This window comes from Miniopterus schreibersii, assembly GCF_964146895.1.
Source record: "Miniopterus schreibersii genome assembly, chromosome: 1".
NCBI classification, from domain to species: domain Eukaryota; kingdom Metazoa; phylum Chordata; class Mammalia; order Chiroptera; family Miniopteridae; genus Miniopterus; species Miniopterus schreibersii.
This window is the reverse complement of record NC_138101.1, coordinates 103,185,849-103,202,281: the sequence shown is the minus strand read 5'-3', so window position 1 is coordinate 103,202,281 and position 16,433 is coordinate 103,185,849. Positions and strand designations below refer to the sequence as shown.

General features: G+C 36.2%; 1 protein-coding gene across 3 annotated transcripts in view; it reads left to right on the top strand.

The window, feature by feature from the left end:
* Positions 1-16,433, top strand: part of MYO9A (myosin IXA) — a 271,712-nt gene that overhangs the window by 100,924 nt on the left and 154,355 nt on the right. For all 3 annotated transcript variants that reach the window (XM_081129792.1, XM_081129790.1, XM_081129791.1), the window contains exons 9-11: positions 482-571; positions 4,346-4,462; positions 8,179-8,313. In XM_081129792.1, the coding sequence (XP_080985918.1) occupies positions 482-571; positions 4,346-4,462; positions 8,179-8,313 (342 nt within the window). The remainder of the gene's footprint in view (positions 1-481; positions 572-4,345; positions 4,463-8,178; positions 8,314-16,433) is intronic.

The window sequence follows — 16,433 nt, the reverse complement described above, 5'->3', positions numbered from 1 at the left end:
TAGTACCCATTGCAATTTTCCTGGAATTCAAGAAGTGTTGTCACTGTTCAGTCCTTCGGTCCAGGTTTGGGGATTATGGTTGATCATCTTAAAATGTTTTTTATTCTATATTTCCCATATTTTGCACATGTTTCCCATATATGCACATGTTTCATTATGCAAAATATGGGAAATATAAAATAGTATAAAAAACATTCTATACTATTCTATTCTCCATTATGATCAGAATGAAAACTTTAATTTAAAAAGACCCATCTCTCTTATTTACCCTTTGATTTCTTTTTTTGGGGTCGGGGAGTGGAGTGCATGGGTCACTTATATTTCACTTTGGCCAATATTTAAAATCTCCAGTGTATTGTCTTAGTTTTACTCTTTTGTCTATTATTTATTAATCTCATTTTTCTCTATATGGCTTTTCAATAATTAATTCAAATGATTGTTATGAATCTTATGTATTGAATTTACTTTTCTGCCATTACAGGTTAAAGAAGAGATGCTCTTTGAAGCATTAGTTACGAGGAAGACTGTGACAGTGGGAGAAAAGCTTATTTTACCATACAGACTGGCAGAGGTATGAATAGATTTTCTTTGGATCAAAGTACTCTGAACATTTTTAGAAGTTTGGGTTTGTGTCATTTCTCTTAACACAATATGAAAATAACAGCAAGAAAGTGTTGTTTGAAATATTTCTGGGCCCTTGAAATTTGTGAATTTTACGTCTACTAAGAAACTTAAAGTTGAATGTTATTTTAAGCAATAGACTTACATTTTTCTTCAAAGATCTTAATCTATTCACCATTCTTAAGTTTCATATTATTAATATGGGGTGAACAGATGGTAGGTAAATGAGGAGTATTTGACCCAATTGATTATTCCTTCTTGAGGCAGTTTCTTATCTTTTGGTACATCATACTCTCCTGGTTTATTTTTTTCAGTTTTTTTGTTTGTTTGTTTGCTTTTTTCTTTTCCATCTGACCTTTGAAAGATGGGATGCCCTACGACACAGTCTTTGTCTTTTCCTCTCTGTATTCTTTAGATTATTTTACCCAGTCCCATGACTTTAAATATCATTTGTATAGTGAGGCTTCCAGGTGAGATATATTGCTATAGTGAGCCATTATTGTTATTGTACTACCCAGGTGTATAGAAGTAGGAAAATTACTGAAAATCTGACTGTTTTTAGTGTAAATTTATGAAAGTGATAAGAAATGAAACTATGACAATTATAAAAATAGGACAGCAATATGAGATTAGAAGATACAAGAGTGGGGAAATAGTGATTGAATTGTAGAGAATGTGTTATGGGCTGACATTGATCCATTTATCCCACTTTTTGGGTCCATCCTAATTATACCTACAAGTCTACATTTCTTCATTATGTCAGGTATCTTATGTCATATTTGATAGTGTCCAACTTTGAGAATTCCTTTCTAAGTAGCAGAAAAAGCCAAACCTCTTTTACATAAAGGTTCATTGCTTTTGTATTTTCTTTAACAACTTTTTCGTTATAAAACATTTCTTTATTTACATTAACTTTAAATTTAACTTTCTGATATTATTTTTATAGCCTCTGCTTTATTTTTATTTACACTTATTTAGTTTATTTATTTGTTTAGAAATATGTGCTCAGAAATGTGCTAGGCCTTAGGTATAAAATAAGGAGCAGTCCTTAAGGATTTTAGTATTTTTACCTGAAGAGCAATGGAAAGCTCTTAGAATGTTTTAAACAAAAAAGGTGTCTTAGTTGATTTTTTTAAAGAATCACTCTGGCAGCAGTGTGAAGAGTCACTTGGAAGAGAGTATATTAGTTTCCTATGGCTGTGTAACAGACTTAGCCGCTTAATACAATACAGATTTATTATCTGACAGTTACCATGGCTCGTAAGTCTGGGCACAGGTTAGCTGGGTCCTCTGCTCAGGGTTTCATCAGGCTGAAGTCAAAATGTTTGTCAAGGCTGTGATTTATCTGAGACTCAACATCCTCTTCCAAGTTCACAGTTTGTCAACAGGATTCAGTTCCTTGCAGATGTAGGACTGAGACCCTTAATTTCTTGTTGGCTGTCAGGGGCCATTCTCAGCAGCTAGAGTCCTGTTCACAACATGGCAGTTTGCTTCTTCAAAGCCAGCAGAAGAATCTCTGATGAAAGAAATCAGTTTATTTTAAGTTTTCTCTGATTAAGTCAGCTCTATCCAGGATAATCTCCCTGTGATTAAGTTTAAAAAAAAACTCAGCTGATTTGGGGCCATAACTAAATCTTTAAAATCCCTTCACCTTTGTCATATAATATATGACAGTTTAAGGGAGTGAGTGAAATCCATCATATTCATAGTCCTGCCCACTTAAGTTCTGTACATGTGGTACAGAACATGTATAGCAGGAGATGGTAATCTTGGGGGTCATTTTAGGATTTGAAAACATGGCAAGAGTGAATATGGAAAGATTACTTTGGAGGCTGTGTACTAGTACTGTGGAGAAAGATGTTTGCTGCTTTGTCTAGAATGGTGAGATACTGATAGGGAGAAATCAATGTATTTAAAACTAAAGAAATTTAGATGGTAAAATCAACAGGATCTGGCAGTAATTTGCTTAATGGGAAGCAAGGAGGAAGAAGAAATGTTAGGATGAATCCTCATTTTCTGGTTCACACAACTAAGAATATTGGCACTACTCAGTGGGATAAGAAACACTAAGGGAGATCTTGTTTAGGTGGGAAAATGTTAATTAATATTGGGCTTATTGAGATTCAGCTGTGATAGGCAAGACTGCATTTCGGAGAACAGAGGCTGAAAGTATAATATTGGGAGTTACGGGGTAAATAGATATTGGTATACTTTGATAAATCTGGATTCTGACTATTTTATGAAAATAGTACTTAACTATAAACCACGAATAGGTGGGTTTTAGTTTTTAATTTAATATGAAGGTCTGTCTTTTAACTAAAAAATTCAACCAATTTATGTATATTGTGATAACCAATATGTTTTCTTATTTTTTGTTTTTTTTGTATCTTATGTTTGCTTATTTAGATTTAAAATGTTTTACTTTTTCTGAATATGATTAAATTACCTTTATTCCCTTTTCTCCCTGTGGGAAAAATAGAACGGCAATTCTTTCTATATATTCTATTATGATTTTATTGATACTTTAAAGATACTTTGTTGATAACTTGCCTAAGTATAGAATTCTAGGGCCACATTCCTTTTTCTCTCAGAACTTGTAAACATTTTCCAATTATTTTCAAGTTGATAATGTTAAAGATAATTTGATACCTGTGTTCTCTTTGGTAGTATAGTGGTTTAGGTAGTAGTTATTTTTTTGGTCTAGAAACTTGAAGCTTTCTATCCTTTTTTAACTGAAATTCAAAAATTCATTCATCATCTGTATTATCTCTGTTTTGCAAATGTATAAGCTGTAGCCTAAGAGTTTAAGTAATTTGACTTGGTCACAAAGGTCATACAACTAAAATAAGTAGAGAATCTGGGACTAGAAGATAGTCCAGCTGTTAATCATTACTCTCTACTTCCTCTAAACTTCAGAACCAAATATAAATATGTACCTGAATATACAAGCTTCAAAATGGGTCCCTAGGTGATTAATATATAAATTATTGTATTCTAAGTGCTAAGACTCAAGATTATCTAAGATATGTCTGCCCCCCTTTAGGTTGTAGTACTTTTTAAATGTTGAATTTTCTTTAGTAGGATTTATGTTTTAGAACAATTTCAGATTTACAGAAAAATTGAGTAGATAGTACAGAGAGTTTCCATAAACTAGGGAAAGTTTGAAATGAGGGAAAAATAAATTACATAACTCCATAATGAAAGAATAGTTACTCTGTGTAGGGATGGAGAAATTCTAGAGGTTACTATTGATGACAAGCCGAAGACAACCAGGAATGTAATTGTGGTGGTATTATGATTATGTTTTTAAGAGTCTGACTAGGATTCTGCACATAATTGATTCCTTTTTGCTAACAGATTTATTGCTTTGCCTGGAATACTAATCTCCACTTTACCTGGCAAGGTTCATTTGTTTGTAAACTTCCTATTACACCTTCTTTACCAGGTGAAGTATATATCCTAATTTTCAGTAAAACTATTTTGAACTGAGTGACCTACATTTTTCTTATTTTTCAAGACAGTTTTAGCCTAGATTCTTTGCGTTGGACTAAATTAATGAGTGTATATAGAAAATTTATAGGCTATTTATATTGAGAGAAATTAATTTTGAATTCATTACAGTGAGCTTTTTTTCTTGAATGAGAGCAAAATACACTTTGTTATAATATCTTCGTCAGATTATTGTCAATTTCACTTGTACTCCTAACCCTTTCTTTTTTTTCAGGCTGTGACAGTGAGGAACTCCATGGCTAAGTCTTTATATAGTGCCCTGTTTGACTGGATAGTTTTTCGAATTAATCATGCACTTCTGAATAGTAAAGACTTGGAGCAAAATACCAAGGTAGACATACATAAATTATATATTTTTCCCAGAAAACTGTTTTAATAAAATGGTTAATACATTAAATTTAAAAAGACAGAATTATATAAAAGTCATAAGGAAGAATCATTTTTTATCTTTATTCCCTGCTGTTTCCCTCCTTATTTCTGTTTTTATTATCCTGTTTAGAGGACTGTTAATCTGTGTCTCTTCAGACCTTTTTCTTATGTACTTATATTCCTATAGGTGTGCATATGTAGTTGCTTTTAAACATAAAAATACAGTTATGCTATTGTTGATGTAAGAAATGTCCAACCTATTGAGAATTTGAGCCAAATTGACAGCATATGCCAGGGAGCAGCAAGATCTCATATACTTTGGAGAATAATATTTTTGCAGTTTCTTTTATGCATTTGAAACTAGGAGGGAACTAAGGAAGATTACCTGAAGGTGGGAGGAAGCAACAAGATAGTTAACAAGATTATGTGCTCTCTTGAGGGTTATTATCCCCTTCAAGGGGTATTACTTCTGGTATTTAAAAGGTGTGTTAACCTAGATGCACAGGAACAATGGACATAGTTTGTCCAAGGCCTGGGGCTTCTACCCACCATGACCTGCCTAGTTAGGAATTTATGAGCAGATCACCCTGTGAGGTTACTTTCCACAACCCCTCTTTTCATCCACACTATCTGTATTGTTTCTACAACTTTTTTTTTTTAACCTAATATGTCTTGAAATATATCTGTACCTTATTGTTTTATTTTAATTGAATTTATTATAGTGACATTGGTTAATAAAATTATATAGGTTTCAGTTTTGCAATTCTATAATACATCCTCTGTATATTGTATATTGTGTTCACCAGCCCACATCAAGTCACCTTCCATCACCATTTATCCCCCCTTTACCTTCTTTTACCTCCCCCATCCCCCCTTTTCTCTGGTAATCATCATAGTGTTGTCTGTGTCTGAGTTGGTTTTTTTTTTTTTTAGTTCCTTCACCTTTTCACTCAGCCCCCAACTCCCCTCCCCTCTGACAGCTGTCAGTCTGTTTTAAATATATATTTGTTTTATTGTTGTAAATTATAATGTAACAAATATTCTTTGTGTACATTTCTCTAGGACAAAATCCTCAAAATGAATTTCTGGATTCAAGGATATATATGTTTTAAAATTTTGTTAGCTTCTGCTAAATTGCTTTTAAGAAAACACTATACTTCCATCAGTAGTGTATGAAAGTGTCTTTTTCCCTACTACACCTTTACTCACATTGAATATTATCAGAATTTTCATTAGGCTAATCTGATAATGAAAACTAGCCCATTTTGCTGCCAGTGTTTTTAATGATAGATGAAAGTTGAGCAACTTATGTCTTCTGTTTTATTTCTTTTCTTTATCATTATTATTTTAATATGTTTTTATTGATTTCAGAGAGAGGAATGGAATGGAATGAAAGAGGGAGAGAGAGAGAGAGAGAGAGAAACATCAGTGAAGAGAGAGAATCATTGATCAGCTGCCTCCTGCAGGCCCCCTACTGGGGATCGAGCCCAAAACCCAGGCATGTGCCCAGACTGGGAATCGGACTGGGGGTTCATCATGGGTCTACCACTGAGCCATACTAGCTTTGTTTCTTTATATATTTTTACTATTTTTATGTTGTTTATTTTATCTTTTTGTTACTCCTTTTTAGGAGTCATTGTGGATATTGCAGAGACTTACAGTTTGACATACATTCCAAATATTTGACTTGAAATATATTTTTTTTAACTTGTGTTTTTATTTTATTTTTTTATTATTGTTTAAAAAAAAATCTTTATTGATTTCAGAGAGAGGAAAGGAGAGGGAAAGAGAGATAGAAACATCAATGATGAGTCATTGACTGGCTGCCTAGCCCCGCAACCCGGGCATGTGCCCTGACCGGGAATCGAACCCCGATCGCCTGTATCCTAGGTCAGTGCTCAGCTGCTGAGCCACGCCTGGCCAGGCAAGATTTGTTTATGTTGGGTTTTTGAAGTCTGTATGTTTTAAATTTTTGTTCAGTTCTTTCATTCTTTTCCTTTATTGTCCTGGACTTTATTTCTTTACTTTTTTTACATAAGAAGTCCTCTTCCAGCCCAAGATTATAAAATATTCTCATACTTTTAGAATATAATATTTTATGTTCAGGACTTTTTTCCAATTGGAATTTACTTTTAATATGACAGATTTTAGATATTTAACTTTAATCATTTCAAATTCACTTTATTTCCTAACAACTTTTATGGAATAGTCTACCTCTTCAGGCTGATTAGAAATGTCATCTTTAATCCTCCTCTTCTTGTTGGGGATCAGATGTGCTGTCCTGGTCCCTGTAATGTACTGAGGGAGCAGGACAGGGCTCCGGCTCTCTTGGGGTCATGTCTTCGGTGCCAGTGGCTTCCAGTCTGCAGGTTCTATCCTCAGGCACTGGGACACAGGGAAAAGAAAAAGAAAAAAAAAGTCATCTTTATTACTTAATTTGATGATCTTAAATGTAAAATTACTTTTATATGAGCTTTTCATGCTTTGTGTAAGCCCACAGTTAGAATATTAATTTTAATTGTAATCTAACTTACCAGATTAATTTATATTTGAAGGTCATTATTTTCATAAGGACTTAGAATCTAGTCAACAGAATTAATCAAACAAAATACTCTTTTTTGGGGGTAGGGGGACAGTAGGAAGTAGATCTGAATTTTATTGATTTAGATACTTATGAAAAACAAAATACTCTTAATGGAGACATTTAAAAAATCTCTCATTATTTATCACTCATTACATCAGTTTACCTACTATCTCTTTTAGCACCAGTGGAGAAAAATTGTTCTCATTGAACCAAAATTGTCATACAATTGTAAACAATGAGTTGGAGTGGTGAGAAGAATGTTGGTATGAGGGTATTAGAGTTAAATAAGTAGTTGGAAGATAATTTCTGCAAGTGAAATATCAAGAAATAGAAGTATACACATTTGTATACTATACTATACTATACTATACTATACTATACTATACTATACTATACTATACTATACTATACTATTCCATACCAAACAGCTAAAAGATTTGAGTGTAGTAGGGTGGAGAAATTGAGGATGAAGAAGAGATTGTTGGTTTTTGTTATAATCCTTTTAGAACTATTTTTAACATTATAATCCTAGTACATTTTTTTTTTTGGATAAAAAAGCTAAAAGTTAACTTCAAGAAACCACATATTCTTGATATTTCTAGCTTGTACAAGGCTTGGTTTTTAAAGCAAAATTCTATTGGAATATGGAAGTCAAAGTAGGAAAAATTGCATGGCCCTCTTGAATAGAACAAGGCATAGCCAGGAGTGACCTAGTAGCACTTAAGTAATTTTTTTATTTCCCAATAGCCTGTTATTTCCATTCCCTTGTCTCTTGGAGTTGAGGAATTTCTGCGATTGAGATAACAGGCCACTGTCCCTGCTTTGTACATTTCTGTACAATAGTCAGTGGATTACATGTGTTAAATTTTTGGATTTAAAAAAAAGTAATTAGGATGAAAAGAAAAAGATGAAGATAAAGAGAACTAAAATGCTTTTTATTTGTGGTATATTTTGGTTCAGCATTGGTCTCCTCAAAATCTACTCTTCAGTGCTATAGAACAACTTTGAGCATTTTGTTTCTTATATTGTAGATATTATTCATGAAATAAATTTGAGCATCATTTTTCAACCATAATTTTTTTCCTGTTTTACAGACTTTGTCCATTGGTGTTCTTGATATTTTTGGGTTTGAAGATTATGAAAATAACAGCTTTGAACAGTTCTGTATTAATTTTGCTAATGAACGTTTACAGCACTACTTTAATCAGCATATCTTTAAATTGGAGCAAGTGAGTACCTAAATGCATGTATGCTTGCCCCCCCGCCACTCCTTCACTCCCCGCCTTCACACACAAACATAAATTTTTGAGTCATAGCCATGATAAGCATTTTATATCTTATATTTCAGTACAGTTATTGTAGTCTTCATATTACTCTAAGCAAATGACATATCAGACCATAGGTTTTGAGCTATATCATACAGGTTTTTTTGTGTTCTTTTTTAAAATAGGCCCCAGTACATTCAGTAATAATGTGTTTGAATGCACCTTTGAATGAAAATGGGTGGGTTTGTTTAGAGTTTCTGTCGGTGTTATTGATTTTTAGTTGGTGACATGGGCTTAGTTACTGTGTGTAATGCTAAATAAGTATGCTTGTTTGATTGCTTTGGTCTCTTTGTTCCAGAATGGGATAGAGGAGCTTATTAATGGAACCTCAGATCAACTCAGAGTGTAGATACAGAACAGTATAGAGACCACTCAAGGGAAGGGTCGTGGGTTTGATTCCCGGTTAAGGCCATGTACCTGGGTTGCAGGTTTTATCCCTGGCCCTGGTCTGGGCATGTTCAGGATGTGATGTGCCTCACATCGATGTGTTCTGTGTTTTATTATTATTATTATTAATTTATTTATTTAAAAATATATCTTTATTGATTTCAGAGAGAGGAAAGGAGAGGGAGAGAGAGAGATAGAAACATCAATGATGAGAAAATCATTGATTGAGCCCGCAACCCGGGCATGTGCCCTGACCAGGAATCGAATCCCGATTGCCTGGGTCCTAGGTCAATGCTCAACCGTTGAGCCACGCCCGGCCAGGCGTGTTCTGTATTTTAAAAAGCAAAGCATCACTTGCTCTGTGATCATTAAACAGAAGACTGATTAAATAGCTTTTGAAGAAGAAATATATTCTGTTATTGTGAACTGAAATTATTCTTACCTTTTCTAGAAGTCTATATTCGACATGGAGAAGCCACAAGAAATGCCTTACCTAAAAACATCTATAAAAATAAAACCTTAGAGTTCGTGGAAAATGTGTTCATAACTATTTGGGGGTGGATAATTCTCATTGATTTGCTACTCTGAATATCATAATTTTGGGCAGTGTGTTGAAATTATGGATCAGAGGGCTTAGATTCTAAGGCATATCTCTATTTTCTTTCAAGTCTCAGTATTCTCTTCTGTAATTTGTGATGCAGTGTATATGGTTTCAATGTTACTTCTGGAAAGTTTAGAAACTTTATACCTGTTTGCCATCTTATATATTTATTTCTCTCTTCATGTTTTTCTCTTAAAATGGATTTGCTGGGATTATTTATCAGTAGTACATGGTGTGAGATGGGTACCCAGTGATTATTTGTTAAATTCACTTGAATACAAATCAGTTAAAGTAAATAAAATCTTTGAAAATGGAGGTAGAAATAGAAAAGTATAAAAGATTCTTTGGGAGAAAACATCTTGAAAATATTGATTATGGAAGTTCACCTTTACGTTTTGTTCAAAAGTAGTACATAGGCACACAAGATGTAGTAAATGCCATAGTAAGTGCTATAATTAGATATAAGGTAAAGCAGTGATACAAAGAATGAAGTTGATTAGAACTTCCTGAAATTCTGCAAAGATTTCCCAGGGGTGATTCTGAAATACAGTTTTAAATAGAAGGTTGAGCTTACCAGATTGTCAATGGGGAAAAGATATTTTAAACTATGGTAATTCCCTTAAAACTGTGAGACATAGCCCAGCTTGCATGGTTCAGCAGTTGAGCATAGACCTATGATCCAGGAGATTACCGTTCAATTCCTGGTCAGGGCACATGCCTGGGTTGCAGGCTCGATCCCCAGTGGAGGGGCATGCAGGACGCAGCTGTCAACAACTCTCTCATCATTGATGTTTCTCTCTCTCTCTTCCTCTCCCTTACTCTCTCTGAAATCAAGAAAGACTTTTTTTTTTGTATTTTAATTTATCTTTATTGTTGAGAGTATTACAGGTGTCCCATTTTTTCCCCCAATTGACCCCCTCCACTTCACTTTCACCCCCTCTCCAGGCCTTCATCCCATTATTGACTGTGTCCATGGCTTATGCATATATGCATATAACTTCTTTGGTTAGTCTCTTCCCACCCTTCACCCCCCTTCCCTCCTTCCTCTGAAATATGATCTTCTGTTGCATGCATCAATGTCTCTGGATCTACTTAGTTCGTCAGATTCTTTTGTTCATTAGCTGCTTCTTAAAGAAGACCCTTTAAGTTTTCCTATAGTGCTGGTCTGGTGGTGCTTTTTCTTATCTGTGAAGCTCTTTATCTGACCTTCAATTCTAAATGATAGATTTGCTGGGTAGAGCAGTCTTGGTTGTAGTTCCATGTTTTTTATCACTTTGAATATTTCTTGCCACTCCCTTCTGGCCTGCAAGGTTTCTGTTGAGAAATCAGCTGACAGTTGTATGGGTGCTCCCTTGTAGGTAACTAACTGCTTTTCTCTTGCTGCTTTTAAGATTCTCTCTTTGTCTTTAACCTTTGGCATTTTAATGATGATGTGTGTTGCTGTGGGCCTCTTTGGGTTCCTCTTCTTTAGGATCCTCTGTGCTTCCCGGACTTGTAAGTCTATTTCTTTCCCCAGGTAGGGGAAGTTTTCTGTAATTATTTTTTCAAATAGGTTTTCAATTTCTTGGTCTGTTTCCTTTCCTTCTGGCACCCCAATAACATGAATGTTGGGCCTCTTGAAGTTGTCTCAGAGGCCCCTTATACTATCTACATATTTCTGTATTCTTTTTTCCTTTTGCTCTTCTGGTTGGGTTTGTTTCCTCATGTTCCAAATTGCTGATTTGATTCTCAGCATCCTCTACTCTACTGTTGATCCCCTGTAAATTATTCTTCATTTCAGTTCGTGTAGCCTTCATTTCATATTGGTACTTTATTATGTTATCGATTTTCTCAATTATTTCTGTAATAGTCTGCTTAAACATCCTTATAAACAAAATTCTGAACTCTGTATCTGTTAGCTTGCTTGGTTCTATTTCATTTAGTTCCTCTTCTAGAGATTTCTTCTGTTCTTTCCTTTGTGACATGTTTCTTTGCCTCCACATTTTGGCTGCTTCCAGGTGTTTGTTTCTATGTGTTAGGTAGAGCTGCTATGTCTCCTGGAATTTGTAGAGTGACTTTGTGTAGTAGGTGTCCTATAGGGTCCAGTGGCTCAGCCTCCCCAGTCACCTGAGCTGGGCCTTCTAGGTGCTCCCCTGTGTGGGCTGTGTGCACCGTCCTGTTGTAGTTGAGCCTTGGTTGCTATTGGTGTCACTGGGAGGAATTGACCCCCAGGCCAATCAGCTGTGAGGACCAGCTGCAACTATAGCCAAAGAGCTGCTGTGCTGCAGATGCCCCTCTGGAGCAGGATTTACTTCAGCGGAGATTTGGAGTTCACCAAGTGCACCCCTTGAGTGTGTCACTCGTGGATGTGGAAGGGTTGTAATCCAGCGTGGCTGAGTCTGACCACCAGGTGCACTGTCTCTGGGGCCTCCCAGAAGGTGCAAAGTGAGCCTGTGCCAGTGCCTTGCCCAGGGCCACCCAGCATGAGCTACACAGCAAACAGCAGTTGGCTGCTACTTTTGCTGGGCTTGGAGGTGTCCAGGAGAGGCCAAGCTATGAGCCAATGCAGCTGCTGCTAGTGCCAGGCCTGGGGCCACTTATCAAGCCATATGGGGCACACAGCTGCTTGTTTGAGAGATTTTAGGAAAGTCCTAAGCATGAGGCTGGAGAGGCCACTTGCATAGAAAAGCCACTGGAAATGGCTTGGATGAGCCTGCAAGTAGGGAGGGGGGGCCTCCGGGAATCACCAGGGCGGGGCCAAAGGTGTGAGTCGTGCTGGCGATTCAAATATGGTGCCGGCTGTGTGCGGGGAGGACTCGCCAAAGGAGCAGTGGCCTCTTCCAACTCTTCTGCCTGAGAGAAAGCTGCCCCTCCACCTTTCGCCCTGATTTCGGGCAGGTTAGTTCCTCCCCAAGTGTCCCAGGTGCTTTCAAGCTGCTGCCCGGTGCTGGGGCTGAAAGGGAGCGTGTCCCAGTGAGTTCTTCCGCGGGCCCTTTAGGAGGAGAGCCTGGGACTCCCGCAGCCTCCGCGACCCTCAGAGACAGTCCCGGCTGGTTTCACAGCCAGAAGTTTTGGGTACTTCTCTTCCTGGCCCTGGAGTCCTGGGCTGGGGAGCTACTGTGGGGTTGGGACCCCTCACTCATCCGGGAAACCTCTGCCCGGAGATGTCCCTCCTGGATTTAACCCGCTGCCCTGGGTGTGGGCCTGCGGCCGTGTCTTCGAGATTCAGCCCCGATCCGCCCACCTCTCGGCCCCTCCTACCGGTCTTGGTGCTTCTTCGGGTCCCTGGTTGTAGGGCTTCTGTTCAGCCGGATTTCAGGAGGTTCTGAGTGATAGTGGTTCTGTATTTTAGTTGTAATTTTGATGTGGTTGTGGGAGGCGGCGGGTTCAGCTGCTACCTATGCCACCATCTTGTTTCTTTCCCCAAGACATATTTTTAAAAAAACCCAAAAAAACCCCCCAAACTGTGAGATATAAAATGGTATAGCACTTTTGGTGAACTGAAATAGTTCAATGTAACTAAAATATAGGATATAGAATGCAGGTAGGAAGAAAGATAAGTTTGATGAAATAACCTAGGGTCAGATAGTTGTGGGCCTTATGTATCATAAGAAGAAGATTAGAATTTTAGAGAATGAGGAGACATTTGAAATATATTTAGCAGAGGATTTGAATGGAAACTGTGGAAGATGGACTGAAGAGAGGTAAACTAGAAGGAAGGACATAATCTATGAGCCAGTCGAAGCATTGTGGGTGAGTGATTGAGTCCTGAAACAAGGTTTTAATAGAGAATATGTGGAATAAGAGACAGACCAAAAGTGGTTTCTGTGATTTGAAAATCTGTTTCTTGTTGTCATTTGTAATAGTACTCTTTTATTTCCTTTACTTACTCAGAATTATCCTTCAGGTCATTGATTCATCAGTAAATTGAATAATAATTGAGTCAGGCATTGTGCTAGGCATTGAGGATAGAAAATTTAGACTGTAGGGATCTTATTTGAGGAGTTCATAATCTATTAAGTTTTTCTTTTGTCTGTTTTACTTTTGGGGGATGTCAGACTAGGAAATTTTCACCAAACTTGCCTTGAAGAACACCTGAAAAAAACTGAACAAAGTATATTTGAAGGCATTGGAGTACCTTTAAGTAGGTAAAATTTTACAGTGCTTAGATCTGTAACAAGGAAGCCCAGGGAGATGAGCCCAGCATTTGTGGATTTTTCTATTCTGATAGAGGGCTGCTGATTCTGAAAGAGTTGGGCTTGAGAATCTTGAGAAGCTGGACACTATTTTTTCCAGATTCAAGAGCAAGGAGGAGCCCTCTGGCAACATCCACAGGTTGAGACCCCAATAGTTAAAACAACTTTATGTTTATAAGTAGCCTTATCAAATGATATGGGGAAAAAACTTTTCAAAACTGACATATAAAGCAATACACAATTTGAACCTATAACTATTAAAGAAATTGAATATGTAATTAAAAATCTTTTCATAAAGAACATTGCAAGCCAAGACGGCTTCACTGGTGAATTCTACCAACACAAAAGAAGATCAGTTTTACATAAATTATTATATGAAATAATTAAAAAGGGACAGTTCTCAATGCATTTTAGGGAGCCAGGATAACATTGATACCCAAATCTTTCAAGGATATTAGGAGTGGAAATTGCCTTGGCTGGTATGGCTCAGTTAGTTGGAACGTCGTTCCTTACACCAAAATATCTCGGGTTCAATTCCCAGTCAGGGCACATACCTAGGTTGTGGGTTCACTCCCTGGTTGGGGCATGTGTGAGAGGCAACAGATTAATGTTTCTCTCTCACATCAGTGTTTCTCTCTCCCTCTCTTTAAAATCAATAAACATATCCTCAGGTGAGGGTTTAAAAAAAGTTTTAGGTCAGTATCACTCATAAACATAGATTCCGAAGCTTTAAACAAGTATTAGCAAACCAAATTCAGTAAGATATATAAAAGGGCAATACATCAGAACCAAGTGGAGTTCTTTCCCAGTGTGAGTTAACATCTAACCATCAATTTAATTCATCTAGTAACAAAATGAAGGAAAAAAAGCTCATAATGATCTCAATAGAAGTATAAAAAGCATTTGATAAAATTACATATGTTAAAAACAAACCTTAGCTAACTAGGTATTGAAGGGAACGTCCTGATAAAGGGCACTCACTAAAAACTTAGAGGTAATATCATAGTTAATTGAAACAGACTGAATGCTTTCCCCCTGAGATTGAGAACAAGGAAGATGTTTCTTAAGTTTTTATCATAAACATAGGTATGTAAGGACATCCAAATGGGCAGTGAACATGGAAAAAATTTCTTTATTAGTCATCAGGGAAATATAAATTAAAACCACAATAAGGTACCCATAGGCATTCACCAGAATGACTAAAATGAAAAAGACTGATAATACAAGTATTAGAGAGATACTGTGCATAAGGAGGTCCCCTACACTGGTTCTGGGTGCATAAATTGATACAACCACTTTAGAAAGTTGTTTGGCAGTATCTGCTGAGGTTTTACTGGTGTAGTTTATAAGCCTGTGTTTCCACTCTCAGAATGCAAATAAATGCACACCAAAAGTTTCTTTCAGAAATGTTCAAAATGACACTTTTAGTGGCCAAAAATGGGAATAACTGTAATGTCTATCGATAGTACAATGGGGGAATAAATTGCATATAAATACTCTACAGCATTGGTTCTCAAAGTTTTGTTCTTCCCTTAATCCTGCTGGGTAGCATGAGCATTACCAAGGAACTTGTTAGAAATGCAAATATTGAACCCCACCCTATACTTGCTTCTTTAGAAATTCTGGGCATAAGGCCCAGCAGTCTGTGTTTTAACAAGTCCTCCATGTGATTCTGTTGTACATTTAAGTTTTTTTAATTTATTAATTGATTTTTAGAGAGAGAAAGGAAGGGCTGGAAAGAGAGACACATCGATTTGTTGTTCTACTTTATGCATTCGTTGGTTGTTTCTTATATGTGTCCTGTCCAGGGATCGAACCTTCAACCTTGGTATATCAGGACTACACTTTAACTGAGTTACCTGGCCAAGGCTATACATTAAAGTTTGAGAACTATGTAGCAGATTTTGGTATACTTTTCCTGTAAAGGAACAGCTAAATAAGTGTTAGGTCAGGTCTCAACTCTACTGTTATATGGAGAAAGCAGCCATAGATGATGTATAAATGAGCAAATATTGTGTTCAGCAACCTCTGCCCTACAGCAATTAATATGAATGAATCCTATAGCATGGATGTGTCTCTGAAACATAATGTTGAGTAAAAAAAGCATGAGCCAAATTAAAAGAATATGTATTGTATGGTTTTATTTTTAAAAAGGTGAATCTTGTCAGTGGTATCAAAAGTTAGGATAATAGTTAATGGGCAAGATTCATTGTCATGGGGGAGGGGGGATGAGGTGGGATTTTGGACCGCTAGTGTTAGTACTGTCTATAAAAGTCCATATGTTCATATACCTTGTACACTTGTTAACCTTGCTATGAAAAAGAAGAAATAGGAAAAAAAAAAACTTTGTTAGCACCACTTGTGAAAAAAAATTTTTAATATTTTAGTTTTCAATTACAGTTGACATGTATAATACTATATTAATTTCAGGTGTACAACACAGTGATTGGACATTTAAAAAATTAATCTTCTTTTGGAAAACAGATACTGTGAACAAAACTATATTGCATGCTATAGTTATACAGTCTCTTTTGCTTTATACAAATTGTAAACATTATGGATAAAGTTCTTGGCTTAATAAATATTTCAGAAATCCAACATACTTTTTGAGTTAGGACAAAAGAAAGCTTATGAAACTTCCATTAGACTATCATCATACAGCAAAAGCTTAATTAGTGCATCTGCTTTTAAGTTAACATCTGCTATTTTTTTAATGATTTCAATTTTAGGTTACAGCTAAAATGACTTTTTGTGTGAAGTTTTATGAAAGAACAGAAGCTAACCATACAAATGTTTTTCATAACCATATTGACCATTTAAAAATTAAAAGTAATAAAAATTAAACCTATAATCAAGAAAAT